The sequence below is a fragment of the Rattus norvegicus genome, chromosome 13 (genome assembly GCF_021556685.1).
Source record: "Rattus norvegicus strain SHRSP/BbbUtx chromosome 13, alternate assembly SHRSP_T2T, whole genome shotgun sequence".
NCBI classification, from domain to species: Eukaryota; Metazoa; Chordata; class Mammalia; order Rodentia; family Muridae; genus Rattus; species Rattus norvegicus.
The window spans coordinates 105,558,206-105,571,669 of NC_141546.1; the positions used below are offsets into that span (position 1 = coordinate 105,558,206).

A 13,464-nucleotide genomic window follows, 5' to 3' on the forward strand; every position below is an offset into this window, starting at 1 on the left:
GTCTGTCTGTCTGTCTGTCTGTCTGTCTGTCTGTCTCCTGTTTACATATAAGAGGCAAATTCTAAGCTCCTGCTCCAGCCTGTCTGCTGCCATGCTCACGGACATTACAGTTATGAACTTTTAATTCTCTGAAACTGTAAATTCCCGATAAACTCGTCCTTCTGTGAACTGCCTTGTTCATCGTGTCTCTTCACAGCTATAAAATGTTTTTCTTTAAATGGACTTAGTAATAGCCTTTGCTTCATTATTTCACTCGATAAGCACCCTGCAGGCTCTAAATGCAGGTGTCAGATTCCAAGGCATTTTGTGTAAAGGCACAGACGGACAACTCACTCACTCACGTACTTCTCCCAGCACATCATCTCCGGCTACAAACAAACCAAGGACACTACCCATAGTGGCTGGCAAATCCAACTGTGACAAGTCCTTCACCAACAAATCTCAGAGTCTTAGCTACCGAGGGTAAAAGAACAAATGCAATTATGCTTGCTAGTCACAGAAATGCTCAGAGGACACCGTTCCATACACATGCACATACATAAACATATATGCTGGTGAGATGGCTCTCTACATCTGATGACCTGCATTCCATCCTGAGAACGTATATGGTAGAGAGAACCAAACCATCCAGCTTGTCCTCTGACCTTCAAACACACTCGCAAGTGTGCACACACACAGAGAAATCTGTGTAACAAAGGAAGATCCAAAGGTCTTTTTTATATTTAGAACTGTATTTTCAAAAGGATCTCAAATGTAATGCTTACAAAATAAAATGGGATCCCCCCCTCCCTTCTTGGTTCCTTTACCAGCATCCTCCTCAGCAGGGCTGTGCACCCAGTGTCCAGATAAACACACCTTTAAATGACATGTCCTCCACTTTCTACCTCTGCCCACTGCAAACAATTAACACGTCCTATCTATAGGTACTTCAGACAAACCTCCTCCCATTTCTGCAGCTGACATTCTGGATGGAGCTAGCATGACTCACATACTCTCTCTCTCTCTCTCTCTCTCTCTCTCTCTCTCTCTTTCTCTCTCTCTCTCCCCCACACACACACACACACACACACACACACACACACACACACACACGCTGGCCCTTCCCTTTGTTTAATGCCCTGTTCTGTCACAATCCATTCTACTCTTTGTAGCACAATATATATCTTAAGTTTTTTCTTCTACATGTATGGATGTTTTACCTGCATGTATGTCTGTACACCACATGTATGCTTGGTGCCTATGAAAGCTAAGAAGAGTGTGACAGATCCTCTGGAACTAGAGTTAAGAACTGTTGTTAGCTGCTGGGTGAGTGCTGGGATATGAACCCCAGGTCCTCTGCAAGAGTGGTCAATAATCTTAACCACTGAACCATGTCTCTAAGCCCATACATACACACACACACACACACACACACACACACACACACACACACACAAATACACACATGTGCAAATACATCCCCCCCCCAACTATCTCTAAAAGTTATCTTTACTTACTGGCTGTATTTCCACCATTTCCATGCAACCTTTAACCTACAGGTATCTTGCTTCAAGTCTATCAAGCCTCTGAAATACCCCTAAAAACCAAGGATGCTGGCAGGAAGACTGCCAAAACCACAGGCTGCTTCGCTCTACCTACCCAGCTATTAAGACTTGTTACCTTGACGCCTTGGGCCCATGCACACTGTCTCTCTTGTCTCTAGATGTTGGTAATCTCTGGCCTCTTCTCGCTCTACAGATTTCTACTGAGCCGCTGCTTCAACTTCCACTGCTACGAATGCCACGGACAAGCTGAAAACTCCCAAATTACTACCACAGGCACATGTACTCGGCTCTAGGCCCAAATTAAAGTCCTAACAGTCAGCCTCACTTCAGTTTCCCACAGGTACTTCAACTTATCCCACAAAAGAATGATTACTTTTAAAAGCCTAGCATGGTGGCTCATACCTGTAATTTCAGCACTCGCAACGCTGAAGCAGATCATCATGAGTTTAAGGCCAGCCTGCACTACAGTATGATCCTATCTCAGAAGGAAGGAAGGAAGGATGGGTGGGCAGACGCACGCAGGCACCACCACAGAAATGTTATTTTCCCCCAAATTTGATTTGTCTCTCAATAAGCTTTTTCTGCTGGGTGAGGTGGTACACACCTGTAATCACTCAGATGGCTAAGTAAGGCAAGATTGTTGCATCTGAGGCTACCCTGGGTTCCTACTGACAAACTGTTACCATATACCTCGTTGCTCAAGGAAAAGCAGTATCATTCTTGACTTCCTTTCACCAAGTCCTCTGCCTGAGATATAACTCCATCTTCACTTAGGAAGATGTCCTGCATTCCTCACAATGGTCAGGTATAAAGGCAGTATGATGCCTGTTGACTCTTTCTTTAACATAGGACATCAAGCAAAACCAAGGTCTTCACTGGTGCTCCAGCATCTTCTCTAACCACACAAAGCTGGCAATCTTTAGATATGCTGTGCTCAGCTGTGGGCCTGAACGTACTGTCAGGGATAGGTCTTTGACCCCATCTATCTTTGCCTAACTAGCCTCTTCTAGCTTTTAGGTCTCAACTGATGTTTTTCCTCAGGAAGTTTTCCTTTTCCTCTTCTTCTACAACAAAATTAGGCTGTGTCTCTCTCATATTTCCTGACATCACAAAACGCAGCCACCTCCCCTCTCTCTTCAGAGACTCTCTGATGAAATGGCTAGAGTGCTATTTATTTAGAATAGGAGTGAAATCAATTCCCAAAGGAGGCTCAAGAGAATGACTTCGGAGGCCTCCTGTTCAGTACCGAGAGAGCTCAACTGACGAGGTGAGTTAGCTTAGCTATTCCAGGTGAAGTGTGATACCAAGGGCTCCCTTGCACTCAGTGTCCAAGCTAGAAACAGGTTCTCTTAGATCATGTAAACCTACCATAGTCAGCAAACTACAAATGACAGGGATGACCAAATAAAACCTAGGTTCTTTACAGAAGTGTGAATCAAAATAAGATTTAAAATTTTTTCATTACTCACCCAAAAAGCTCATAGAAACATCCCTTCAGCAAAAAGTTAAAAAAAAAAAGATAAACATAAAAGTCTTGAAACTGCTTATTATTCAATTATCTGCTCAGACAAGTAGAGTCTATTTTACACAAACCCAGCCTGTCATGTCAAACTTCTGGCAATTAGGTTTTTTTCTTTTTCTTTCTTTCTTTTTTTTTTTTTTTTTTGTCATGCAATAATGCTCTAAAAGTAATTATAGATTTTAAGTCTGGTTTTTTTTTATTTTCTTAAAGGACACCTCATAAATTAAGACTGTGCCTCAAATTTAGAGATAAACTAGCAGGGTAAGACCATGCAGGCCTGTAATGCCATCCCTTGGGAGGAAAGAGAATCATGAGTTCAAGGTCAGTCTGGACTATACATAGTGAGTCTAAGGTCAGTCCAGAATACACAGTGGGATCTTACCACAAAAAAATAAAGAGAAAAAATGTAAATTACAAATACAAACTATTTCAGTTTATCCAATTTTAAATACAAAAGCCCATATCTGAGTTAATCCTGTGTTACTTTTCCACACAACTGTACATGACTGCTTTCCTAGAACAATCAGTGTTGGGTGACACTGTGTCAGATGCAGGGGCAGGTGTATCTTTGCTTTAAGCCGGCATTTCCTGTGCTCACTTCAGCAGCTCACATACTTTAGACCAAGCCAGAGCCTTACCTACTCTTTACTGTGATCAAAGTACTAAGAAATCAGAATTCATTTACTTAGCTTGACTGTTTTAGGCATAAATATGTTAAAACACAAAGCAAACAAAAAAGAATGGATCTCATAGTCAATATTGAAAAGTCTGGAAAAAAACACTATCAATGCAGGAAGGTAGGTGACTAAAAGACAACCAAGGGGAATTTTATTACTTGGTATGAAAAAAATGACATCTACTTTTGCAAAATAAAATTTACCATCTTATTCTGGAGAGCAAACTACTACACATCAACTAAACATTCACCCCACAGCACATCAACAAATGTTATACTATCCAGAGTGGATAGCAGAAAGCCCAAAGACAAACTAGGACTATGGACTAAAAGCAGCTCTGGAGGCTCGCTGCTACCTTTCACAAAAAGACATGGTCAAGATTAAGTTGAACGTCAACATGAAAAACTCTCTGGAATAAAACACTTGCTAAAAAAATAAATATAAGACATGACCCAAAACAGTTAAATTCAACAATTCACTTTCCCACTAGTCTTTTGCTTGCTTTGTCTTTTAAAGATAGGTCCACTATGCAGCCTTGGTTGGCGTGGAATTTGCTATGTAAACCAGGATGGTTTCATACTTGACTCTAGTAGCAGAAGAAAGGGTGTGGGCCAGTCACTATTACATTTTGCTTATTATACCATAGAAATATTAGGCTAAGATCTTCAACAAATAGAAGACATCAGGTAGGCGACAACAGTTTGATACTCCAAAGTGACTGGCATCATTACCAGTGACCCCGAAAAATGATATTAAAAGCTACACCAAACTCATGTTCCGAAATGTGGCCTACTCAATCTCAGCTCAAAACAACAAAACAAAAACAAACAAGCAAAAACCCGATCATCTGGCACTGAATGACAACAGCTGGGATTTCATTTAGATAGAAAACAACAGAACCATCTCATCCTGTGAAAACACAGAACAGCACCGATTAGCCAGCCATAGAGGGCAGCAGAGTTAAGAGAGTGAATTGTAAATACCAGAGGGTTAAGTGAGGGCAGGAAAGTTTAATGGGCTGAGAATAAGGAACCATGAGACTCGGAGAAAGACAAAGCTTCAGCTAATGAATTAATCCAGCAGATGCCTAACACTATATTAGTGATGCTTGACCCTCACTCCTAACTGCACCTGAGGATCACCGTGGACGTTCTAAAAAATAAACCTGCCTAGATTCCACCTTAGACCAATTAGCAGCCTCTGAGGAATGTGGACCAGGTGTAGCTGTTTTTTTTTTTTAAGCTTTCCAAGTGCCTAAGGAGGACGATACTATGTAGCACAGAGTCCTCAACACATTGATTCTACACTATATGCTACAATGTTAAAAGTCAAATTGAAAAACAAAACAAAGCAGAAAAACCTATTATTCCCCAAATGTATTATTTTGTAGCTAAACCTTTGACTCTAAAACTCAAAGGGGCAATAATAACTTAAATGCAATCATCACAGTGCCTTTATCAAGGAGAACATTATTCCGACAGGTGAAAAAACCGAAAGTTCATAGAGGTTAAACAGCTAGCCCGGAGCGACTGTGAGTCATCACTGAAGCAGGGAGACAATTCAAATCTGCTATTTACAGGCCAGTACTCTACTCCAATGGTCTCACCAATTTGCTAGATAGGTTTTCCTAGATTATCACTTTACTTGTTTAGATGCTTCCAAAAATAGTCCAAAATTAATTTAAGAAAGATGATGAAAAAATAAGGGGGATATGATCGTAAACAGATATTCTGAAGATGTTAGCGTTAAAGGAGAAAAGATTTCTTCATGTGAAGACAAGTACTAGACACAATATTTAGCAATTTTTCTAAGTATACTCTTAAATAGTAAAAAAAAATTAATTATATCTTGTAGATGGGATATGACAAGTCGGAAAACAATCCCAAAATAACTAAAATGTTATAACCCATTGAAGCATTTCTCTTAACTTACTCAGATGAGTTTCAACTTTTATATTTTCCCTATTTACAAAGTATTGTGTGAATATCCATGAACCTTAAACATTAAATGGGGGGGGAGAAGGGGAGGAGTGCCCCTCCCCAAATCAAAACAACTTAAAAAAAAAATTCTGTCACAATTCACTCAGAAGACCACATACCTCAACAAAACAAGAGCATACATTTCCCCCTAATTCTAAGAAGGCTACTTCAAGCTACTTCTTCAGTCAGCATTAATGTTCCGGTCTCAGTCTTCAGAGATCAACAATGAAACTGGATGATTTTCCAAGTTTTTTACTTCATCTTTTTAAAAATTTGTTCGTCGTTTGTTTGCTTATTTATTTGTATATGGGTGTTCGTCTGTGAACCACTTGTGTGCCTGGTGTCCTCACAGATCAGAGGAGGGCTTTGGATCCTCTGGAACTGTTGTTAGAGAGGTTGTGATCAGAACCTAGGTCCTCTGGAAGAAGAGCCAGTGCTCTTAACCAGTGAGCCACCTTTCCAGCCACTCTGCCTTAAGAAGAGTTCGATCTCAAAATCAGTTTCTGTTCTTTGCTGTTTATTAAGAGAAATGTGTCTGTATAGCCATAATGACAAACTTCCTTTTTTTGGTAAGAAATTATTACTACAGGCTGGATAGATGGTTAGAAGGTTAGAAGTATGTACTACTCCCAGAGGACTGCAGTTCGATTCCCAGCACCTAAGTTAGAGCTGTTCACAACCATCTGTAAGATCAGCCTGCTCCAGGGCATCCAGCTCCCGGGCATCCTGCTCCAGGGCATCCACCACCCCTGAGCTCTACAGACAACAGTACCCATGCACCTCATACGCATAATTAAAAGTAATGTTCCGGAAAAGCTTTTATTTAAGTACTATTAATAATTCTACATTTAAAAATATTTTAATCTGTATTTCAAACACAAGAGAATGGAGGCTAGCTTTATTACAGGCACTTAAATTATTTCATTTAATCCCTCCAATCCAGGGAGATAAGGAAAATAACCCAGGAAGATAAAAAAACTTTCCACCCTGACTACCTCTCCTGGCCAGACTTTCTCAACCATACCACTTCAAGTTTATGTAAAATGAGTTTACAGCAAAACTACTGGCATTTGACCAGAGTCCCAAAGTCGGACAAAGCACCATCCAGATAACCACAGGTCCGAAACTAACCCATTTAAACCTCAAAAAAAGATATTTGTGAAAATACACTGAGCCCCAGACTGTCAGATAGCAGCCTAATAGCATTACCATAGTAGGTTAAAAGGCACATAACAAGTGTCAATGATACAGTTTTAGGCTGTTCCAGTTGTCATGGACAATACTGGTTCATGTGCTCTTGTTTTGTTCTCAAAGATAATTATTTGAAATACTAAGCTGTACGTACACGGAAAGGACCAGCTATTTTACCAAGCCAATCCTTTCAGAAATTAAGCCAAATTAGGCTAAACACACTGAAAGGCTACCTTTTTTAAACAAGTCCCCTAATTGTTCATTACCATATAAGTGTTAGGCAGAAAAACCTACATGAACGTAAGTTTCAGATCAGAAACAGTGATTCCCACATACTGAACCTGGTTTCATTTTCTGGCCCTCGGAGGAATTACTATTTATTTTTAAATCAAGCAACCCACTCACCTACAGGATTCTGCGAAAATAAACTGAAAAGGTTGGATTGTTTTGTTAATCCTTACTCACTGTCTGCTTTTAAGAAAACGACTTGGCACCCTTCCAGTTTAGATCCATGTGGACAAAGTATAAAGCAAGCAGGTTGGCTGATATAAAATACGTGAAAGATCTTGGATGCCCACAGATATCTGAATCACTCCACCGTAAGATTGTATTTCAGAGCAGTAAGAGAAATTCTCTCTCATACGAAAGGGTTTTCTGCTGTTGTTTTTGTTAAGCCCACAAATGGGGGAAAATACTACTGACAGAAAAAGCTCACCACACGGTGGTATCAAGGGCACTGCCAAAGTACCAAGTAAAACAACTAAATTAAAAAAAAAAAAAAAAAAAACAACAAAAACCAAACCAAACCAACCAAACAACCAAACAAAAAACCCAAAACACTTTTCAAGCCTTTTGACAACTGAATTTAAAGCTGTTTTTCCTACTGAGGGTTTTATTTTCAAGTAAAACGTTGTACTTCCTCAATTGAATCTGCACCAGCTTATCATGAATAGTACCTTATGAGGAACACTATACATGCAAATGCCTGAAATTAACCTAGGGTTTCAATTTTTTTTTTTTTTTAACTACCGACCAAATTCTATACCTGAAAACATTGGCCATACCTGCTACATCTTCAATCAAATATCATGTAACTTTGAATCTGATTACTGATCTGTGAATTTGCCAGTCTTAAAGGCAAAATCTATCACAGAGGCATCTCTTGAGACTAACCAGATGTTCAAAATTCAATTATTAGATCAGAGGAACTAAGAAGTACAACACTAAGAAGAAAACCACGTTAGCAAATTAAATACATATGAAAAAATGCTAGTATCGAGACTTTTGAACTAAAATTAACACGATAAACTAATTAAAACCAATCAAAGAATAAAATAACTTTTTAATTTAAGTATAAAAGCTTAAACCTCTGAATAGCAATTCACTATCCTAATAGGTAGGACAGGGTTACTTTTCGGCTCTGGCTGCACTCCACTGACTGTGCTGTATCAGTTTGAACAATTCTGGCATGTTAAAGGGCAATCAATCAACAAACGAGACAGCACACACCAAACATAAACTATTTTCCAAAGTCCGTGTGAGTCTACCCTGTGGTACGTCCTTGATTCAGAAGCACCCCTAGAGGCAGATGTAGAGTCTAAATGGGGTTCCAAGCTCTTGCTGGTCAACTGTTGATTTGATCTAGGGTTTTCTTTACACTCCTTGCCAAACTAAGTGAGGATTCATAGACTCAAAGACAAATCACAACCAGATTGGCCTTGAAAGGGATGCTGGATCTTTGTCAAACGAATTGAAAAATCTGCTGATCATTTATCTATTTTGGCATGAGTCTTTAATTTCTTGGCCTTGTAAATCATTCTCTAGGTTTCTATCAGGTTACAAGAATTTCTTAAATATCTAGGAACGTGATTATCGTTTCCACTAATGACATCTAGCTCATAAAAGGCAAGGATGTGAAATTAGTAAATCAAAAGATAGTAATTCTCAAAGAATAAGCCAGAACCAGTAAACAACTCGTGAAAAGTCCCCAAACGTGGTGGGAAAAGTAAGTAAGCCAAAAGGGGTGCCAAGCATTCCTGCGAGGCATTAGGCACGGATACCAATTTGAATTTACTTACAAAACCTTACAAAAGTCCTTGGAAGCACAGCCGTGCGAACCAAGTTCCCGTTGCACTACAAAGAAACACGATTCCTTCATAACCTCTCCAAAGACAATCGAGGTCTTCTATGAAATAACATTTACGTCTAACGAGACTGTAAGGTGTCACTTGGTCCCGGTTTCAAGCTAGTTCTGTATAGCTAAACCTACAGGCCAGCTAACTCGGCAGCAGTTTGTTCGGACCCTGGATGTGGCGACTGAGGGACAAGTAGAGAAAGTGATGAACTAGCTAAGCGTGGAGAAAACCAGAGCCGAGGCTCAGCGGAGTAGGGAGTAGGGGGACTGGACGACGAAAGGGAACGCAGGTACCTGGCGACCCTGGAGTCGCCAAGGCAGGGCAGGTGGGGCAAGCGCGCAGGTGGGAAGGGGAGTGGGGCTTGCTCCGGGAGCGCGGAGCAGGGGCAGCTGGGGTTACCTTTGAGCTGGGGCAGGGGGTGCAGCTCCGCCTGGCTGCCCTGGCTGCGGAACTGCGACGAGCCCTGAGAGCGCTTCTGCCTCTGCGCCTTGCGCACCGATTTCCGGGTGAAGCCGTCCACTTTCTCCGAGGCCGAGATGGCGGCGCAGGCAACTGGTGCGGGCGGCGACGGCGACGACATCTCGGCGACCCGGGCGCTCGGCGCCTGCCGAGGCGACTGGCCCGGGAAATCGGCGGGGCACGGGGACGGGCACGGCGAGCCTGCGCCCCTGCGTCCCGGGCCCCGGCCGCGCCGCCCTCGCGCTCCGCAAGCTGCTCCTCACCCGACAGCGCCTCACAGCCGCATCCCCGCGCCGCGAGGCCACCTCCCGGGGCTGGCGGAGGGGAGGGCGGGGGCGCGCGGGCCGCACAAGTTGCTGACGCCCGGCGCCGAGGGCGGGCGGAGGCGAGCCCGAAGTTTGGACGGCTGGGGAGAGCGCGCGGGTGCGGACGCCGGGCGCGCCTCGCGGCCCCTTGGCGCGCCGAGCCCGGGCAGATCCTCAGCGGCTGCTGCCCGCGCCGTCCGCCCGGCCGGGAGCCTCCTCCCGGGGCGCTTCCATCGCGGGTCCGCGCGAGCTGCCGCCGAGCTCTCGTTCTCCTGTCAGCGCTGGCCCCTCATCGCCCGGGGCGGCCACCCGCGCCCCGATCTTTGGAGAGTCGCCCTCGCTCAGCCTCCCGCGCCCACCGGCCGCCCACGGAGCACGCCCGGGGTAGCAACTGCTACAACTTGAGAGGGTGGCTGGTACGGGCGAGGGGGGACTCCGTGCGCGTGCGTGCGCGCTCCCGCGGCCCGGGGGAGGTCCTCGCGGGGGGTGGAGGGAGGAGTTTGACTGACAACTTCCGCGGGGTCCCACTAGCCTCCCGAGTCTCCGGAGGGGGCCGGGGCGGGAAAGCATGCCAGTTCCCTCGACCAATCGCAGAGCTAAGCGGCAGACGGGGAGGGGGCGTGGCCTCCCGGATGTCTATCAAGAGTCCATAGCTGGGTGGGAAGGAGGGAGGGGGCTATGTGACAGACGCGGGCCACAACCAATCGCAAGTGAAGTCAGTGAGCGGGGTGCCTTGTGCGTCACAACTGTAAAGGAGAGCTCTCAGGAGGGAGAAAGGGGAAACGCGGCGCCGCGGTCGGCTTCCGTGTACTCTGGCGCTACGCTTCAACTCTAATTGTCCTCCAGACAGCGAGTGAGAGGGAAACTACACAGTCAGCTCAAAAAGCAGAAGAGTGTCCCCCCCTTCTCTCTGCGTCCTGGGGACCAATGAGGACCTAAAGCGAGGGCCGGGGCGCCCAAGAACGCCAGGCATTGCGTCAGTGGAGCGGGGGCGGGGCCGAGGTCGTGTCAGAGCGGAGTGATTGACAGGCCAAAGAGCCCGGGGAGAGGAATGAGCTTGTCCAATCGGAGCGCGGTGCTAGGCTCCTGGGCGGGCCTTCGTTCTCTCTGGTCCTAAACCGCGTAATTGGTGGTTGGGGAATCCATTTGTAGCTCCCAAGGTCTCGGCGCCGCGGTTCACTGAGCGCTGATCTCGCGTGGGGTTTGGGCAAGCTCGTTTCTACCACTTCAGAGAACTCTGCAAGTCTACTCCCTCTGAAAAGAAGTTTCCCGTCTCGAACTTAGCCCAAGTTTAGCCTTCAGTCATCTGTAGCCAAGTTCAGATTAGCTGATTTGGGGTTTTGGGATCTCTTCCTAGGAGATTCCGTCTAAGTTTTATATTTAAAGCCAAGGACTGCTCATGTTAGCTTTGGGCATCCGTATGAGCTTCAACAGTAAGTGATCTCCCCTCTCCAATAGTCTCTGCAGTCTCTCCTGCAAGTCTTACACCTTTTCCTTTTGACATAAAAACTGAGGTGAAGTAGACTGGCCTGATGTTCGAGGAGGATCGAGAAGTATGCAAAAGTAGAGTTCTAGACCCACACTCGAAACATTCCCTTAGCTAAATTATATAGCCAACCTAGGTGTACAACAGAGGAATGCAAAAGGAAATATGATGTGTATACAGAATTTTCCCACCATAAAGAGCAAAATTATATCATTTGTAAGAAAAGAGGCCCAACCGGAGATAATCATATTAGGCTGATTAAGCCAGTCTCAAAAACATAAAAACATCTTGTTTCCTCTTGTTTGCGGTTCCTAGATTTTACATAGGTATGTTAAATCAAGAATTTGCAGAATGAAAGTAGACATGAAATTGTCTAAGGGAATTAAAGGGATTAATGGAAGGGGAATATGTTTGATGTACAAGAAATACTTGTATGAAATTTCTAATATAAAATTAAATATAAAAAACAAAAAGTTATATACATTCTTTCCATCAAAGAGGCTCAGTCAGACTGCATCAGCAACTTCAAGACCTTTCTTATCCAATCCAGACTACCTCACAATGTTCAAAGCTTTTTTTTTCTTTTAACAATTTGCAAATGAACCACCCATCATAATTCAGGGGTTTGAAGATCACTGCCAGCTGGCCTTTCAAAGGGCCAGTTTTACATATATTTCCAGATTATAATATAATTAGATCATTCCCCCTTCCCTCCAAACCACCATTCTTGCATCTCTCAAATTCATAGTCTCTTTTTCTTTAGTTGTTTATGTATGTATATATAGAGATAGGTATATTCCTAGGTATATAAATAAGACCTGCTCAATCCCTATAATGTTACTTGTACATGTATGTGTCAGGGGTGACCATTTGGGATTCGATAACCAATGAGTGTGCTCTTCTCCAGTTCTCAGCTTTTCTTAGTTACATGTAGTTCTTTGTCTTATGTCCCTGCAGAATAGAGTTCAAGTTCAGTCTGACTCCTGACTTGCCAGGCATGTGTATATGCTCTTCCTCATCCTCTTTTTCTTCTAATCCTCTACCTCCTACTCTTCCTCCTCCTTTTCCTTCTCCTCCTCTTCTTTCTCCCCCTTCTTCCAGTTCAGGCACACTATCCCACAAAGTCATCATGCTTTCTTGATACTTAGAGTTGTTCCAACATCTTGAAATGATCCACCTCATCCCCGTTTGTTGAACCTTCCAAGCCCAGCTAGACACCTATCCTCTGTGAAGCTATGCACAATAATCTGCCCTGAGTGGATGTCTCCCTTAGTGTTCCGATTGTATATATTATTCATATCCTCAGGACCTGCCACCCCAGATGGCAGTGTGCTCCTTCTCCTCTGAAGATTCAGAAGCACCAAGAAAGCAGGAACTGGGTTACTTAACTGCTCTTAGCATCTACTGAAATAGATAGGCACTATTGAACAATACAATTTTCAGCTCTCAATAGCTTCTGAAAGTGTAGTTACAAAATTCCTTATTTCAAAAAGAACTGAGGCTATTATTTGAAATGCAGACTCCTGGACCTGATGTAGAATATCAGAAAATATGGAGAAACAGTTGGATGCCTGTTTTTAATAAGCTCTCTATTGTTGTCAGAGAAGTCAGAAGTCACACTTCTCTAGTCACCTAAAGTATGCAGGTTTGGACTTTTAGCCCAGAGGTAGAGCACTTGTTAGCATACACAAGGCCCTGGGTTCAATGTGCAGCACCCCCACAAGTGAGAGTAAATGTCTACAAGGCAAGGAAATGGTATTTCTAATAAAGACAATGGATATGAGAGGGAGGGAGGGAAGGGAGAAAGGGAGAGGGGGAAAGAGAGAGGCGCACAGTGTTTGGGTATTGTCTGAAATGGTCACCTGGGGAAGAAGTTTTTGAAGATTTAAAGAAAAGGTAAGCCAAAGACCTGAAAGGAAAAAAAAAAAAAAAGAGGATGCTTCCTAGTTCAAGTTACTGTTTGAGAGGAAAAGGATAAAACAATGTAACATTGTCTCAAAATAAACAAATCAAAAAACCCAGGTTGATAATTTGTTTCTAACTCACTAAGTCCAGTTATTGTTGCCTTTCTGTGAGTGGATGTGGGAACACCCCTGGAGCTCAGGAACCCTATCAGAACTGACCCAACTTTACATCACACCGGTGGCATGCTCCTGCTCTATCACC

General features: G+C 43.6%; 1 protein-coding gene across 1 annotated transcript in view; it reads right to left on the reverse strand.

The window, feature by feature from the left end:
* The window catches only part of Ppp2r5a (protein phosphatase 2, regulatory subunit B', alpha), a 44,395-nt gene extending 34,590 nt beyond the window's left edge, over positions 1-9,805 (reverse strand). The window contains exon 1 of the mRNA NM_001107891.1: positions 9,448-9,805. Within this exon, the coding sequence (NP_001101361.1) occupies positions 9,448-9,628 (181 nt within the window). The 5' untranslated portion in view covers positions 9,629-9,805. The remainder of the gene's footprint in view (positions 1-9,447) is intronic.
* Between the last annotated feature and the right edge of the window lie 3,659 nt (positions 9,806-13,464).